At 42.1% G+C, this 17,900-nt stretch overlaps 1 protein-coding gene across 5 annotated transcripts in view; it reads right to left on the minus strand.

Annotated features, from left to right (window-relative positions):
- HACD3 (3-hydroxyacyl-CoA dehydratase 3) overlaps positions 1–16,789 on the minus strand; it is a 29,965-nt gene extending 13,176 nt beyond the window's left edge. For 3 of the 5 annotated variants that reach the window (XM_086322997.1, XM_086322996.1, XM_086323000.1), the window contains exons 1-6: positions 16,549–16,789; positions 10,368–10,410; positions 8,220–8,293; positions 7,135–7,299; positions 5,460–5,511; positions 2,383–2,493 (exon numbers count right to left, since the gene is read on the minus strand). In XM_086322997.1, the coding sequence (XP_086179123.1) occupies positions 2,383–2,493; positions 5,460–5,511; positions 7,135–7,299; positions 8,220–8,293; positions 10,368–10,410; positions 16,549–16,635 (532 nt within the window). In that variant the 5' untranslated portion in view covers positions 16,636–16,789. Of the gene's footprint in view, positions 1–2,382; positions 2,494–5,459; positions 5,512–7,134; positions 7,300–8,219; positions 8,294–10,367; positions 10,411–13,394; positions 13,489–16,548 lie in introns of those variants that run through there. The other 2 variants (XM_086322999.1, XM_086322998.1) reach the window with 2 other exon arrangements.
- Between the last annotated feature and the right edge of the window lie 1,111 nt (positions 16,790–17,900).

Raw genomic sequence — 17,900 nt, forward strand, 5'->3', positions numbered from 1 at the left:
TTTCCCTTTCATTAAGAGGTTCTTAGTTCCTCTGTGTTTTCTGCCATTAAGGGTGGTGTCATCTGTGTATCTGAGGTTATTGATATTTCTCCCAGCTTGAGCTTGAGCTTGAGCTTCATCCAGCTCAGCATTTCACTTGATGTCCTCTGCATATAAGTTGAACCAGCAGGGTGACAATATACAGCCCTGATGTACTCCTTTCCCAATTTGAAACCAGTCTGTTGTTCCATGTCTGGTTCTAACTGTTGCTTCTTGACCTGCATATAGATTTCTCAGGAGGCAGGTAAGGTGGTCTGGTCCTCCCATCTCTTGAAGAATTTTCCACAGTGTGTTGTGATCCACACAGTCAAAGGTTTTGGCAAAGTCAATGAAACAGAAGTAGATGCTTTTCCAGAACTCTCTTGCTTTTTCTATGAGCCAACAGATGTTGGCAATTTGATCTCTGGTTCCTCTGATTTTTCTAAAACCAGCTTGAACATCTGGAAGTTCTCGGTTCACGTTGAAGCCTGGCTTGGAGAATTTTGAGCATTACTTTGCTAGCGTGTGAGATAAGTGCAATTGTGCGGTAGTTTGAGCATTCTTTGGCATTGCCTTTTTTTGGGACTGGAATGAAAAACTGACCTTTTCCAGTCCTGTGACCACTGTTGAGTTTTCCAAATTTGGTGGCATACTGAGTGCAGCATTTTAACAGTATCATCTTTTACGGATTTGAAATAGCTCAGCTGGAATTCCATCACCTCCACTAGCTTTGTTTGTAGTGATGCTTCTTAAGGCCCATTTGACTGTGCACTCCAGGATGTCTGGATCTAGATGAGTGATCACACCATCGTGGTTATCTGGGTCATTGAGGTTCTTAAGTATCTTACAAAATGATTTTCCCAAAGAGCTGTACTTATGCACCCTCCCCAGTAGCCACTGTTGTGTTTATTTTAGCACATGTTGTTTTCAATTAGGCTCTTTCAGAACTTTGCAAAACTGATATATAAAAAATAGTATCTTTCATTTCCTTCACCATTACTGAGTTAAACATTTTGTTGTACGTTAAATTAGTTTTATTTCCTCTTATGAACTGCCTGTATGTGATCTTTATCTACTGGGTAGAGTTTTCACATTTTAAAATCAATTTTACAAGTTGTTTATATGTAAAAAAAAAGTTGCCAATATTTGTTACAATTTTCCACCAACCCTCCATCCCCATTTTGCTCATCTCAATATGCTTTTCATCTTTCATGTTGTTTTGCATGGATATTTTTAGATATATAGAAATTTAGGCATTTTATGTGGTCAAATACATTGACCTTTTTCTTTATGATTTCTTCTATTATTTTTAAAGTTAGAAAATCCTAACCCTCCACATGTGATTTTCATAAACATTTATTTATATCTTCTATTATGACTTAACTTTTTGATATATGACTCCTAAGTCTTTTTGGGGGGATTTTTTTTTTCCTTTATATACAGTGTAAGAAGAGTGAAAGAGATTATCTGCCTCACAAATCAAGCCAATTTTCCTTGGGAACATTATTAGATAGATTTCCCATCTAATAGAAAAAAATGACTGGATAATATTTTCCTTTCCATTGATTCAAAATTCCTTTTTACCATATACATAATTTGGATATATATTATCTATTACATAATATAATATTGTAATAATAATAATATATAATGTAAGCTATTTTTGAGCTACTTAATCTGCTCTATTAATTAGTCTATCCTTATACTAATACTATACTATTTTAATAATATTTTTTCATAGCAGATATAGAAAATCCTCTCCCATTACTGTTTTTTCCCTCAAATTTTACTATTTATGGTTCACAATAAAATTTCAGAATACTTTAGATCACATTCTCAAAAATGTTCTATTGTCATTACTTTGGCCAGAATTCTGCTAAACATATAAATTAACTTAGCAAGAACTAATACCTTTATGATAGTCTTTTCATTCAGTTTCACAACAGTCCATTTAGTCTATTTAGGCTCCAAAGGAGTGGGATCCCTTTAGGACTTTGTGTAACTTTGACACTAGGAGTATCTCATCAATTTAGTTAGTTATAAACGAATTATCAAGCAGTGAATAAGAAAGGGATTTTAGTCCAAGATGTACCTCTGGCTAGCTGGGTGGATGTGGACCATTTCTTTGACCATCTCCAAATCTGTTTCCTCACCTATTAAATGAACAGAACATCCAGGCAGCCTGTTTCACAAGGTCATGGGAAGTGAGAGCTGCGAGCATCCAGTGAGAGGCCTGAAGTGCTACATAAACATGGTGGGGGTGGAAGGGGTTGGTGTGGCAGGCTGAAAGGCAGAAAGTGTCACTTCTGAACAGTGGGCCAAACCACTCAGAAAAGAAAGCAAGCTTTGAAACTGTGTACTTGCCTTTTCCCAAGATAAAGAATCTCACGGTCATGTTCACAAATATCCAGGAGAATCCCAAGAACTGCACTAGATTATACATGAACAGGTATCCTTTCTTCAAGCTTGTAAGAGCTGAAAAGCAAAGGCAGAAAGATGTTAAAAGTAGTAGTCACAGCAGGAGACAGGTATGTGGGGTTTACCTGGATGATTGCATCCCTCTTTCGTACGTGGGTGCCCTAAGCTTCTCAACAAATACCTGGCCCAGGCCTGCACCAACCAGGCTCTTGGTCCCATAGAAAACAGATAAGCAAAATTATAAGGAACACTGTAGTCCAAGGCATATCTTCGGTGGTCTTTTCCCTCACAGTCTTGAAGGGTTAAGTACACAGACTTAACAAATCCAAGAAGGAAAAGGAAAAGTTACATCTGGCAAAGAATAACTGACTAGCTAAGGAGGCATTATAAGGAAAGGAAATAAAGCTATATTCAGTCCTTGCTCCTGTCATCTTAATATAATCTACAGTTTCTTCTTTTTTAGAATTTTTTTAGGGCATATAGGTCAAACTACCTCAAAGAAACAGAAACTGAATTAAAAAAATCTAATATTTGACCATGTATCCATTCAACCAAACATTAAGTGAACACCTACAACATGCAAGATACTGTGAGTGGCATCACTGAGCTTCAAAGATGGTTAAGACATGATGCTCCCCTCAGAGAGTTTAGAATCTAAGATCCATATTTCAAGATTGAGAATGACAGGTAATATCCTGTGAGAATTTCTAGGTGAGAAAATGACTTTAGGCTGGAGAAGCATGTATCAGGCCAAGTCTGCATGGATGAGATGGTTATCTAATCAGGGCTTTGGAAGATGGAAGAATGAGGATATAACCAAAGGCGGAAAACTGCAAACCAAGAAGAAGGAAGGAGAATAAAGGTCATTAACTTTGCAGCCTAAGGGTTTTCGAAGACATAGCCAATAATAGAATTAAGGGAAGAGTAAGGAGCTTAGACAGAGTCATGGTTGAGTCAAAGGAGTAGGGCACAGGAAAGGATAATTCTTAAGAAGAGCTTTGGAGTTCAGGTTTTGCTGCTACACATTTATTCCTACCTACATATTTTTATAGCCACATATCAGTGTTTCTATAGAGATATCCAGCATAGAAACTTGGTTGATGCTCAAATAATCATACTTGGTATGTCCAATCAAAAACAGCCTTATCTCAAGGGGTGAAAAAAGTCATACTTGTAGCAACATTTAACAAATTAAAATTTTTTTCTTCAAAACTACAAAAATGTATTACATTTCCCCATTTAAAGAACTTTATTAGGAGATTTTATGAATTTAGATAAAACTGCTAAAGCTTTTTCTAAGATCATAAAGTAATCCATACATAAGAATTTTTACATATTTCAGAAGTTTATCCCTCTGGACACCAAAGGTGGCCTTTTTATGTCATTATCCTTCATCTCCACTAGTCCTCTCCCTTCGGCTTTTCTAAAGCAGAAAATTCCTCTAAATTAGTGGTTATTCAAAAATTTTTTAAAGCAACAAATTGTCTTTTCCATAAGAAATGTTATGGACTTCCATAAACACTTCCATAAGAAGTGTTATTCGGGACGCTAATACATAAAACACAAAAGCCAAGCTGCTCTAATTGAAGTGGACCTGCCTGCTTGGCCTACCTCTCCAAAGCATCTCTGGGAATCCCTGGGGTACCATGGTACATAGCTTGAAAACAACTGCTCTAAAATTTCCCCTTCAGTCGTGCCTGACTCTTTGCAACCCCATGGACTATACAGTCCATGGAATTCTTTAGGCCAGAATACTGGAGTGGGTAGCCTTTCCCTTCTCCAGGGGATCTTCCCAACCCAAGGGTCGAACCCAGGTCTGCCGCATTGCAGGTGGATTCTTTACCAACTGAGCCATAAGGGAAGCCCAAGATACTGGAATGGGTAGCCTAACCCTTCTCCAGAGGATCTTCCCAACCTAGGAATCAAACCAGCGTCTCCTGCATTGCAGGCAGTTTGTCTATATCAGGGAAGCTCTTTCCCTACTTGCTGCTGCTGCTGCTGCTGCTAAGTCACTTCAGTTGTGTCCGACTCTGTGCGACCCCACAGATGGCAGCCCACCAGGCTCCCCCGTCCCTGGGATTCTCCAGGCAAGAACACTGGAGTGGGTTGCCATTTCCTTCTCCAATGCATGAAAGTAAAAAGTGAAAGTGAAGTCGCTCAGTCGTGTCCGACTCTTCGCGACTCCATGGACTGCAGCCTACCAGGCTCCTCCATCTATGGGATTTTCCAGGCAAGAGTACTGGAGTGGGGTGCCATTGCCTTCTCTGTTTCCCTACTTATGGCATGCCAAATAAGTGCCACTAAAACTTGAAAAGTTTTTGATTTTGGACACATGAGGAACACTTATTCATTCTGCTTTTCAGCATTAGTTTTGTATAGACCTGCATGGTCCTCCAACTAGAATGGATAAGCTCTTCGAGCACAGTGCTCTGACGGATCACTGGCTCCAAAGCTCAAAGGCCTAGGACAATGCTTTCCATAAAGCATGAATTTAAGAGCTGCTGAATTTAATCTATGATACCCAGAAGGTAACACACTTAGAGACAGACACACTTGGACAGACATAGAAGTAGAACTGAATTTTTAAAAGGTTAATGAACAGCAGGACTATACAGAATACTTTCCATCTTTAAGGCTGACAACAACAGCCCTTATGATCTCGGTTAGGAAAACAACACCAGACTGGAAGAACTGTAGTCATGGACCTATGCAGTACTTTCCAGGTCTCTGAAGGACTTGCTGCCACCTAGCACCCTACTAGGCCAGTCCAGGAGGCTGAGGTTCTTCCATTCTGCTACACCAACCTTGGTGTACTCAGATGATGTCAGGCCCCCAACAGCAGGGAAACATTAAAAGTAAGTAACACTTTAGATGCGGGTTTGCACAGCTTAAGCATTGGGCATTAAGGATTTCTCAGAAACTCATCCACCCAATACAAGCCCTCCTGCTGCTTCACACTCATCCACACTCCCATCTCTGTCACAAGTTAACTGGTAACCACCACAGCAGTAGGGGCAACTTACTTTCAGGGGAGCCTTGGCTTTCGAGTCTGAGTTTATTTAATTGTTCTTCTTCCTAGAATTTGGACAGAAGTTTTCCAAGAACACAAGTTAGACTACTGTATGGTACAGGGAACTATATTCAATATCCTGTGATAAACCATAAGGGAAAAGAATATGAAAAAGGATGTGTATATATGTGTATAAATTAGGCACTCTGCTGTACAACAATAATGTATTTAACATTGTATTTTAATTATACTTCAGTAAAAAAATAAATTGAAAAAACAAAAAAAAACACAAGTTAAAATTCCCAGATGCTTGCAGAAGCCCACATGAGAGATAAATGATCTGAGTCCTTCAAAGCCACCTCCTCCTCCAATTGTGTTCTCACTTCCTTGGGAAAAATGTCTGAACTCACGGTATAAGGAGCCTGACTCCTTACTGGGTAGCACTGGCACTACAGAATGACCCATCCAGGGCTCACAGAATTAAACCAATCAGCTGGCTTCCAAACTACAAAGTGGGCAGCCTTAAGATCTTAGAGCTGGAAAAGACATCTAGAAAATCTGTCATGGTTGTAGAAACAAAACAGAAATTTAAGACAGGAAATATATTGCTATTTCATTTTTTAAGACTTCGATAATTTTCTAGAAGCTAAAATCAAATCTCCAACATTAGTGTGAACTTATATTAGGATAATATAGATATAGATGGATATATATGGAAATACTTAGAGGTACATGTATATACATGGGCTGGTATACACACATATATTTCCTTGTGCTGTCAGCTGAGAGAACCTAAAAGTAATACCTCAGTAGCAATGAGCACACTTAGCACCCAGATCACCCAGATCCTGGTTTCCACTATCATCCTGCAATAAAAACAACAGGCCTGGGAATATACAAGATAAACCTGGAGCAGCTTACAGTGCCAGAAATTAAGAATGCACTTAAAAAAAAAAAAGGCCCATGATGATGGAGCTGTGTCAAAGGGACACAAGAGCCAACCGCAAGAGCTTCCAGTGGCCAAAGATAGAACAATATGAGCAACAAGATATATTACCCAGTATTGGATTACAGCCCAACTATAAACCAAATCTGTTCTGATATAAATAAATGACAATATCCATACTGATATAAATAAATGACAATAAATAAAGGAGAAAAGAAAAATCTCCCATGCAGAATTCCAAATAAAGTATACAGATACTCCACCCTAAGAATGGGAAGCATAACTTCTGGCTTGTTAAGTGTGAACTGTGCATAGTGACTTCCTTCCAAAGAAAACAGTAAAGAAAGGAGAAGAGTAACATTATAGTAGAGAAACCATACAGTGGAGAAACCTACCAAAGATTAACCACATCCAGGTGAGCTAGATTAACATCAAGAGCTGTAGGTCATGTTGAGAGTATTAAAAGCTTGATATGACATGATAAGAATGGCACTTTACCTCTGTGGCCTTCCTACCCAAAACCCATCACCCTAAGCTAATCATGAGAAAAACATCAAACAAAACCCAACTGAGGAACAGTCTACAAAATACATGCCCAATACTTCTATAAAACCACGTCTCCAGGTCATTCAGTGAATTTATATTTTTGTCCTTATTCTATCAGATCCTGATAGATATCTGAGGTGGCCCAAATAACTTGGGTTCCTCATGATTTCTGTCTAGATCCCAGATCTTTACTGACCTTGGCTCTGAGCTCCATTTCAGCATCAGACTCGTCCAGCCAACGATCAAAGTCAGGGGCCAAGAACAGTGGGCGCTTCTCCTGCTTGGTGAGTCTCTCCCACCATTGACTCTCCTTCTTCTGCACGGTGATGTTTACCTGCCTCTGGGTCAGCTTGTAAACCGGCTAGGAGAGAAAGCAAGAACATGAGAATGCCCTTTCCCATCAAAGAAGCTGCATGGTACTTACTGCCGTTCCTTCTCAGTTCCTAAAAGTCCTGGGGCAAAGAGAACATCTAGACCAAGGGCTGGCACAAGGAAGAACGCCAAGAACAGCAATATCTTGCTCCGGTTCCCTCCCCACCCGCTGCCCCACTGGGGACACAGGAGGAAAGCCAGACAAGAAAGGCAGATAGTCTTGATTATCTTGGTAATTAGCATGAACTCCCTACTAATTAGAAATTAGCATGAACTCCCTACTGGATCTACATCATGCCAGGCTCTACATCCAACCGCCTTCTCAAGGGCACTACTGCCTTCCAAATCTTCCCATGAAGATGATTCAATTCAAATGGTCAGTGGTTTCCAGCATTTAGAAAGGCCTGCATCAAGGCCAGAACTGTACTGTATCAGTTACAGCTTTTTTAAAAGCAGTCTTTCACTACAGAGCCTTCTCAACTAAACTCAAATTCTTAGGGGTGCTCCAGCTTATTATTTCTTTGTATGGCCTCTCTCTTTTCCTCCAAATGAAGTCCCAGACTGCTGACTATTAAGAAACCCTTAAACCACTGCTGACTATTAAGAAACTCACAGCTGGAAAGAACCTTAGAGATCCACTTAACCCAATCCTCCATGTAACATATGAGAAAACTGAAATGCAAAGAAGTGAGGAGACTTCTTCACACCACTAATAATGACAAAGCCCAGATTCAACTCAGGTTCTCCAATTTTCCTCTTACTCTGTGGCTAACACCTGGGCTCTGTTCCAAACAAAAGTATATTCTGCTTAGGTTTATCTTCTTCTTCCCCATAAGGCTTGCCCCCCATTTCACAAAACTATAAGTATTTATTTCTTAAAATAGAAAGGGAAGGAAGGAAAGAACATACCTCTGGCTTCACAAGGTCTAAGAACTCCAGGTGAAATTCATAAACATTGTCTCCTTTGGCACCATGCCCCTGAGCTATAAAGAAATGTGGGTTGCTGTGAATTTGAGCAGAGCAATGCCATTCAAATGTTAGCTTGGTGCAGTTCTTTCAGAAGTATGAAAATATTAATGGGTCCTGCCAAGTGAGTGGGGGCTTGTGAGCAGAGCTACTCAACAGCTAGATGAAAGCTAAATCCTCGACAAAAGTTTATCTCCTTATGACTTTTTGGTGATCAGTTCCAGAACATTTAATCTTCTAATGAGGCCTCAATGATGGCCGGTATAAATAACAGATAAGCAAAAAGAATACAGAAAGCAAAGCCAAAGATAACACTCTATATAAATTTAACGTTCACATTTACTTTGGCTCTGAATCCACAGCAGAGAAAAGTCAAGTAGGCGTATTCTCTTGACTGCAGTTAAGCAAAGCTGCAGGGTACATGGACTCTCTAATGTACCGTCTCAAAAAAAATTCTAAATTTAACATCTTCCAACCAGAGATGGGAGACTTTCCAGGTGACACCAGTGATAAAGAACCTGCCGGCCAGTGCAGGAAACATAAGACATGGGTTTGATCTCTGGGTCAGGAAGATCCCTGGAGGAGGGCGTGGTAACCCACTCCAGTATTCTTGCCTGGGAAGTCCCATGGACAGAGGAGCCTAGGGAGCCACAGTCCATGGGGTCACAAAGAGTTGGACACGACTGGAGCAACTTGCACACACAACCAGGGGTAGACAATGGAGCAGGTGACTGCTCCTTTAGCACATGCCAAATGGAATAAAAAAGAGAAATAACATTTTTTCAGCTCATTCCCAAGAGGACAAATGGAACTAGGAAGAAAGACCTCAGGTTGACCATCATGCCATTCCTGTGCCCTGACATGGCATTTTCCCCCAAAGGCAGCAGTTGCCATGCCTAAAAGCCAGTGACTACGGGATGTCCCTGCCCTCTAACTCTTGGGATTATCTTTCCTCATCTGACCATGTGTGGAAGGACTTGCCTATTATGTGTTATAGGTAGCTATTCTCTAAGACCACAAATTCCTTAGGGTAGGACAGTCTAGAAAGCTCCACATGGCAACATACACGTTTATCATTTTAATTTCCTTCCAAATGCTGAGCTCCCTCCAAAGTCTGAGCCATTACCACCATGGCTCTCACTTGGCAAAGTAGATTCAAAAGCCAGGCTGTGCTTTCACATAAGTATATTAAGGTAGATGGAGTCTCATATAAGGCAGAAACTCTTCAATCTCCCATAACCCCAGTCACTTACTAATGACATTCCAAGGAACCAGAATAGAAAGACAGCAGGGAGAATCCCACTCCACTGGGTATCAGTGAATCCCGACCTACCCTCTCAGGCTCAGCAGAAAATCTGCTGATGAACTAAGAAGGAGATGGAGGTGAATTCACAGAATTAAAGACTCTCAGAGCTGGAAAGGCTTCAGATATCATCTAAAGTACAGTGTTTATTAAATTGGTCTGTAAGTATAACATCAGGGAGCCACAAAGTCTTGTTAAGAAAATTTCTATTGTTGGGTTTTGTTCTAATATTTTTAAAAAGAAGCATATTTTGAGTCATCTAGATAGCTACCTTATAATCAAGTAATACTTACTTGTACGAGTTCAGCGGCTGTTTGCCACTGCGTTCACAAGTGTAATGGAGTCAAATATCACTTACAGTGACCATACTTAACTCTTAACATGCTTTTCAACCTAGGGTCTGTGGCCCTAGAGGATCCTGTAGATATACGTTCAGGTGTCCTTGGATCTTCAAGTTTAAGAAACACAGATTATAACCCAACACCCTATAGGCCCACAGAAATCAATAAGTTGTCCAAAGTAGTAGCAGAATTTTAAGCTAAATCTCCTGATTTCTAACCTAGGATACCATTTTGCAGGATATCTCCTGCCTTTCCCAGCGGAAAGTGGGATGTTAAATTACTGAGCTCTCTGATCATACCTCAAAATAATATAATTTACCCCACGAGTATGAGAAAGGTAAACATCAATAGAGAGTGAGTAAAATAAACAGATAAAGATAAAAAGCAACCATCACAATGTCTCTTTAACTGTGTAGAGGCCTAGGAACCTTTTGCCCAGATACTGACCTTTGAAATGTAGCACATTTTCAGTGATGCTGATGGCAGGATTCTGTGGAAAAAGACCAAGAAAGCAAGAAGGACATTTTAATGAAGAGAAAAATCAAATTAAAACCAGTGGCTTACTTCCCTCCCTACATTGTTCCACCCTGGGGACTCGACCTTCCTGCCCTGTGCTTCCTCCAGAGAATATATTTGGTCATTTACTCCCATCTCTGTGGAGGGTTTCTCTGTATCTATCTGTACACATGGCAGATTGCAGGCTCCCGCAAGAAGGACCCTAAACTGCTCTGCCGCGAAGAGCAATCATATACTGAATCAGTCCATTCTGCTCATGGTCAGTGGTAGATGGTGCCGTGTGAGGTGCCATGGGGGAATACACGGATCTCTAAGACTCAGTCCCTGAGCTGTGGAGGCAGGGAATCTGGTAGGACAGATGAGTCATATCCTGTGAGAAGAAACAATATAGTATCAAGTAACATATGCTCAAGACCAAAAGAGTAGAAAAAAACAGTTAAGTGTTACGGGAGTTTAAGAAGAGAGTGAGTACAACAAGAACAGAACGGTTAGGGACAGCCTTACCAGGAGGGACACCCATACCGCATCATGAAAAACAAATTAATTCCTGTATGTTAAGTGAAGGGCTGTAGATTACAGGCAGTTGGATGAAAATGAAAGCGTGCAGCCCCTGAGTCTTAGGCTCCACGCTCTCTTAACCTCTATCCAAACCAAGACTAGAAGAGATGGAAATTCTCTAAATTGTTCATTTATTCCCAGAAGTTGCTATGTGCCTTTTAGCAACTTAACTCTTTTTTTTTTTTTTTCAGGGGATGAGAAACAGTTTGCATCCTAACTCCCAGATCAAAACTAACAAGCAAGCAGCAGCATATTTCCAGTGCCATAACTAGTTCATTTACTCTTCTTCTGTAGGCTCTGCTCTGTTTTCCATCTTGCATCAAAGAAAACAAACAAGACAGAGAGAAGGTGAAGGGTATGTTTATTCTAACAATGGGAGCCTAAATGCTTCACTCATAGCCAAGTGTTAGGAAAAGGGGGAGCATGAAGGCTGGGTGAGGGAGCTTTTAAGCCAAGAACCTCCCCAGTGAGAGTATAGACTTGAGGCTGAGAAGCTCACCCACAGGGGCTAATAAGCCAGATGATCTCTGTGCCAGGGAGAGGGAATTAAGGAACTTCACCAAAAAAAGTTATACGTTCAGGGGCATGGTTCCTCTATAAGGGAAGCAGGGTTTTAGTGTGAGTATCATCATGAAAGCCTGCGTTCTGGGATGTCTCAGTGGTACATTTCCTATTTAGGTCACTTCTTTGCTTACTCTGTGTTCCCCATATCCTAATTCACCTGGAAGGAAAAAGGAGTCTGCGGGGGGCTCAGTTTATTCTCCTCAGACACAAGATGTGAGCAGCCAAGGTTTAAGCTCTAGACACAGCCCAAGGCCTGCAGTTTATTAAGCATTCTGAGTCAGATTTTAGATGCTAACTCTTTCCCTGGTAGCTCAGTCAGTAAAGAAACTGCCTGCAGAGCAGGAGACCAGGGTTCAATCCTTGGGTCAGGAAGATCCCCTGGAGAAAGAAATGGCAACCTACTCCAGTATTCTTGCTTGGAGAACCCCATCGACAGAGGAACCTGGTGGGCTACAGTCCATGGAGTCGCAAGAGTCAGACACAACTTAGCAACTGAACCACCATCAACTCCTACCCAGCAGTACATGGGCACGTCAGGTTCAGCTTCTCCAAAGGTGTTGGTAATTAAGGAAGATATTTCAATTAAAAAAAAAAATGCCAGAAACAAGCTCAAAACTGGGAAGGAAGAGACACGGAAGTGATAAAAAAAAAAATTAACATCTATGTCTATAAATGAGATTGGCCTATAATTTCCCTTTCTTATAACTGCATCACCAAATGAACTGGAGAATGTTCTCTCTTTCTCTTTTCTGGAAATGCAAGTATAAGTGCCGTGGTTGCCACCTGCAAGATGCCCCCCCATGATCTTCTGCCCCTGGTATTTATACTCTTGTGTAATCGCCTTCCAAATGACATCAGGAATCTGTGTAACCGATAGAACACAGTGGAAATGAACCATGTGACTTCTCACGCTAGGTCATAAAGGGCACTGCAGCTTCCTTCTGAGCTCGCTCTGGGAAAACTCAAGACACCGGGGCATGAGAACACTCAAGTAGCCCACGTATCCTCTGTGGAGGATTAACTCATGGATAACTTGCCAATAAGGTGAGCGGCACATCCTTGAAGAGTCTACTTCAGACTCTTCAACCTGTCAACCACAAATGACATCCAAACAACCACATGAGAGATCCCAAGCCACAACACCCAGCTGAGTCTTTTCTGAAGGACTCAGAAATGGAGGCATTGACTTTTGTGTATGGCATAAGACAAGATCTTATTTTATCTTTTTGCCACTTGGATTACCAATTGTCCCAACACAATCTCCTGAATGGTTCACCCTTTCCTCCATTAATTTGTAAAGCCACCACTGCGGTTCAATAAGTTTTCACACATGGGTAAGTCTATTCTGTTCTATTGCTCTTTGTGTTTCTCATCTAAGGTTTAGTATCACAATAATAATGTTTTACACCTGAGTAGCACACCAGAATTCACAAAGCACTTTCAAATCTATTATCCAAGGCAAGCCTCAAAACAATCCCGTGAATTAGGTGTTATTCACATTTATTTGTATGTAGAGACTGAGGCTCATAAAGGTTAAGTTAATAATCCACGGACACCAGATATTAAGTGGAAGAGTAAGGAACCAACTCTTTCCACCAGACTCTATTAGGTAAGGTCAAGAACAGCATCTTTCCAACAGCTCCCAAACAAAGCTAAACACACAGCCCTCATACAACTGAAATGAACAAAAACCTCGAAAAATGAACAAATGCTTTAACAACTATGGTTGTTGGCACAAATCTGTCCTTCATGCTTATCCTGTAAACCAACTTTATTCTGAAAGCAACCATGCCTTAGCCCCAATGGACTTTCACTGGTGTCTTTGCTACTGCTCACCTCAAACACAGAAAACAGCTGCTGACGAAGCCTTTTTCTTCTCACCTCAGTGGTGGTTTCTCATCAGGCTCTAGCTCTACAGCTCCAAAGACGGAGGAGAGATATGAAACCCTGACAGCTCTCTGTATCTCGGGAAGGGAGCATGTCTGATGCCCTCAAACTGGCAATACTGACACTCACTTACACATAAGCTACAGAAAGCAGGGGGCGATAGAGAACTGTCCGAAAACCCAGAACCCAGCTTAATGCAGGTACTCCACAAATGGTCTTCATTAAGCAAATAAACGGAACGCTTCATCCCAAGCCAGAATCACCAGTTCCACAGGCCATGCGTGGAGCAATTAATTGGGAAGTTTTTAAAAAGGAGCAGCCCCTGACATTCAAAAGCTGGCCTGGCATTCACAGCTAGGACACGTTACTCTGCTATTACACAAGAACAGAATACCTTGATAAAATGAGATAAAGCCATTTCATAATTCTGTGCAAGCACAGACAAAAACATGGCCACACTGCCACTCACAAAACATGTTACCCTGCCCCTACGCCAAAATATGTGACTGCCACTCCTCTACCAATTAGTTTTATTCTTGTTCTAATCTCTCTTCCCTATATATGATTTATTCAGATGCTCAACCATAGCATTGGTCCTGTTTTCTCACAGCATCTAATCTAAAGTGAATCCTTGCTTCCTTAGTCTATCCCCCAGTCTCCAAAGTCCAAATTCTATAATCAGCTCTAACGTTCTAATGAGCTAGCCCCACAGGGTATGCTCTCCCTTGCTGTTATGAGCAATAAACACAACTTGTTTAACTAGAGGTGTGTTCCTGGCAGTCTCTGGTTATAGGGCATTGACTCCTACAACAAATCAGATGATCTGAAAGTCTATGCCGTCCTCTTTCCAGAAAGTTCTCCCAGTTTCAGTCTGACAAGAATACTTCATCTTATTTCTGTAAAGTGAAAGTGAAGTCACTCAGGTCCAACTCTTTGCAACCCCATGGACCGTAGCCTACCAGGCTCCTTCACCCATGAGGATTTTCCAGGCAAGAGTACTGGAGTGGGCTGCCATTTCCTTCTCCAGGGGATCTTCCCAACCCAGGGATCGAACCCGGATTTCCTGCATTGCAGACAGACGCTTTACTGTCTGAGCCACCAGCGAAGCAATAAAAGAATTAATAAACGCCACCAGATAATTAATAAAAGAGAGGTAACAAATTCCTTTAACACCAGGGACCTGGTTTAATACTCAACCCCAAATCTATAAATAAACATACTCATGCACAGAATTTTTTGTTTGTATATAATATCCTTCCTCCTACATAGAATACCCTTGGAAAGCTGAGTCTGTCTGACTCATCTTTGTAAATCTGTAGTATTTCACACATGGTAGGGGATTTCTTTTATGAATGATACTGACATGTTACTTTAAAACTAATGGTAGCACCAATGGATGCCTCAGAATTACAGTCGAGAAATCTAGGTAAAAAAAAACTCAACTGGGGACAAAATATTTATTTTTTTCCCTAAAAATAAAAAAGGATTTCTCTTTCCAAAAGAAAATCCCATTTTTTTCCTCCACCTTTACATTTCTTTAACTATAAGATATTCCAAATGCATACGTTCATATTTGAAAATACACCAAATACAATTAACACATATGTTCATGTTTCTTAACTAAAAGGTTTATAACTTTCAGGAAAAATTTAAGTGTGATGCTTTCATTTGCCCAACAAATTTACATTTTTTTCCCCCACCACCACCACCCTACCTCCCCTAAAAACAGCTTTTCTGTTTGTGTTTCAGAAGTACGCCAGGATATCACATCCTTATTACAACTAGAGAGGGTCTCTGAGTTTAACTGGTCTACAAAATGTTTAACAATATCTAAGAGATATTGCCACGACACAACGTCCATACTTTTCTTATTGATTACTGTTAGAATTCTCTCTAGAAAGAGACTTTGATGCCCATCTACAAAGATTTTGCTTTTTTCCTTTTTTATTAAAACACCCTGAAGCAGAGTAGAGGAACACTGTACAAAACATTTATTCATCCTCTGAGGTAAAAGTACAATTCAGCCTGGTTTAACATATTAAACGACACAGCGTGCAGTGTCACAGCCTAAAGCATTCTGGCCAGTACTATCTTTCAATAGGAAAACAGGTTTATATTCCAGAAGCAAAGACTGAATTCAACAAACTCAAGTGTACAATCAAAGATCACCTACACCTTGCAAGACAATATGCCAGATGCGCTGACAGACTGAATATAAACGCCTGACTCAGAGGCAGAGAGAGTTAAGCCGGAGTGAAGGAGGTTATAAAGTGCCATAGATGTCAAGGAGAGTAGGCAGTAAGAATGACTATAGAAAGAACATTCCAGACTACAAACTTCAGCTCCTCAACGATGGGAATCCTGGATGGTTTTCACAGAGACAGGGGGGTACATAGGTCCTGAGATGGCCACCAATTAAGAAGCCTCAGCTTGTTCACATGCAAGTCAATGAGATCAAGCATAAATGCTCAATGTGAGTTAAGATAATTTTGAAGTTCTGCATGCAACTCAGCAAACGTGAGCCCACAGTCTTCAGAAGAGGGGGGAAATCACTCCTTCGGGGTCTTCTGGACTTTAAAATGAACAAGAATGATTTCCATCACTGAATGGCTAGGAGGTGGGTGTGCCCCCCTCCCCCCGCCCGAGGCAGCGGCGGGCCTCTTGAAGGCCCGAGGGGACCGCGGGACCTCTAAGACCAGCGCTGGACGTCCAGCCACGGCCCGGCAAGCCACTGTCACACTGTATCTCCGACCCAAAGAGCTCATCCCACGCCTCGAGGGGCCTCGGCAAACCCGAATCCAGACAGCCAGGCCTCCAGGGCCAGGCTCGGGCTCCACCAGGCCGCAAACTGCGAACAAAGAGACTGCTGGGGCAGCCTCTGTTGCGCGGGGCTCACGCAGCACCCAAGGAACCTGAGCCTTCAGGGGGTCGCGCCCGGGGTCTGCCTTGATGAGGGGCAGCCCGTGCTCTGGCCTGGCAGCCCAGAGCGCACCGTGTCCTGGATCCCGTTGACGCGCTGCTGGCTCTCCGGAAAAAGGGGACGGGGGTCCCAGCGGGTCCCCAGAGCCGAGACCCGGCGCACGTCCCGCCGCCCGGCCTTTACCTGCACATCACTCAGCTCCACGCGCAGATACAGCTCGTGGTGCCGCTGAGCCCAATAGACGTGAGGCGTCAGCACCTGATTCTCCATAACCACACTGCCCAGAGCGGCTCGCTGCGCCTCGCTGTCTCAGGTAGTGCGCGGCTGGAACTGGTCAGACGAAGGCCGCAAACCCCCGAGCTCCGAAGTGCCGGCAGTCCGCAGCCTCCAGACGACCCACGCTCGCGGGCCGCGCCTGCGCAGTGGTGAGCGAGGGGCCGCGGCGCCGGCTCCCGCCTCGCGGCCAGCCGGGTGGGGGCGGGGCGGAGGCGGGGCGGAGGCGGGAGGGGGCGGGCCACAGGAGCGAGTGGCGCCGCCGCTCGCTGCGAACGCCTCGGGAGTTGGCTGGTGTGTTGTCGTTCCTCTTACCAGCTGGAGGACGGTTAAAAAATAAGCGTAAAAACTGAAAAACGCTGGAGACTCATGAAGAACCGATTAGCATAGAGAAAGGACTTGGGATTGGTGTATCTGGAAGGTTCCTCCCATTTGTCACTCATTAATTCAACATTTGTTGAGCGTCTGCTATGTGCCTGAGCTGCAAAGATAAAACACCGAAGCTTCAGGAGTAAGTCACAGTACCTGACGTCTTGAAACCCTCAGTCTATTAAAAAAAAAAAAAAAAAAAAGCCGCAAGGAATTATAGACATAATAAGTATGATGATGGTTATAAGGGAAGCCGTGGGAAAGCGAGGAAGAGATCGGAAGAGTGTTCTAAGAGAGGAGAGTAGCCTTAAAGGCCAAAGATTTCCAACGCTATCCCATAGAACTTTACACGTAGATTATGGAAATATTCCATTCTGCGCTGTCCATAACGGTAGCCACTGCCCACATGGGGCTTTTTGACTACTCGAAATGTGGCTAAAGAGACTGATAAACTGAATTTTTTATTTCCTTTACTTCTAATTAATTTAAATTAATGGCTATTAATTAACGTCACAAATTAATGGCTATTCTATGGGACAGCGCAGGAGACTTGTATCTCTAAATCGGAAACCCAAACTAGAGAGAATACCAATTTATATCTAATTTAAACTATCGCGTCTGTATCCACTTTCAGCCCCAAGTCGGCTTGGAGCGAAGAATTCGATAGGAAGCAACATGACAACGAAAACCAGAAATCTGGGACAAAATTGAACTTTTATAATTCAATCTGTTAGTACCCATTTATTTAGCAAAGTCCTGAGCACAGGGATCCAAAGATGAAATGATGCCAGTTCTCAGAAAACATTTAGCTCAGGGAGTAGGTCATATAAAATATAGAGGGTTTCAATATGAGAAATATGCTGAGCTCTAAAAAAGGCAGGAAGGTAGGAGCT

Source organism: Bos grunniens, chromosome 10 (assembly GCF_055505025.1).
Source record: "Bos grunniens cultivar Pamir isolate PY7600 chromosome 10, Bosgru_T2T1.0, whole genome shotgun sequence".
Classification (NCBI taxonomy): domain Eukaryota; kingdom Metazoa; phylum Chordata; class Mammalia; order Artiodactyla; family Bovidae; genus Bos; species Bos grunniens.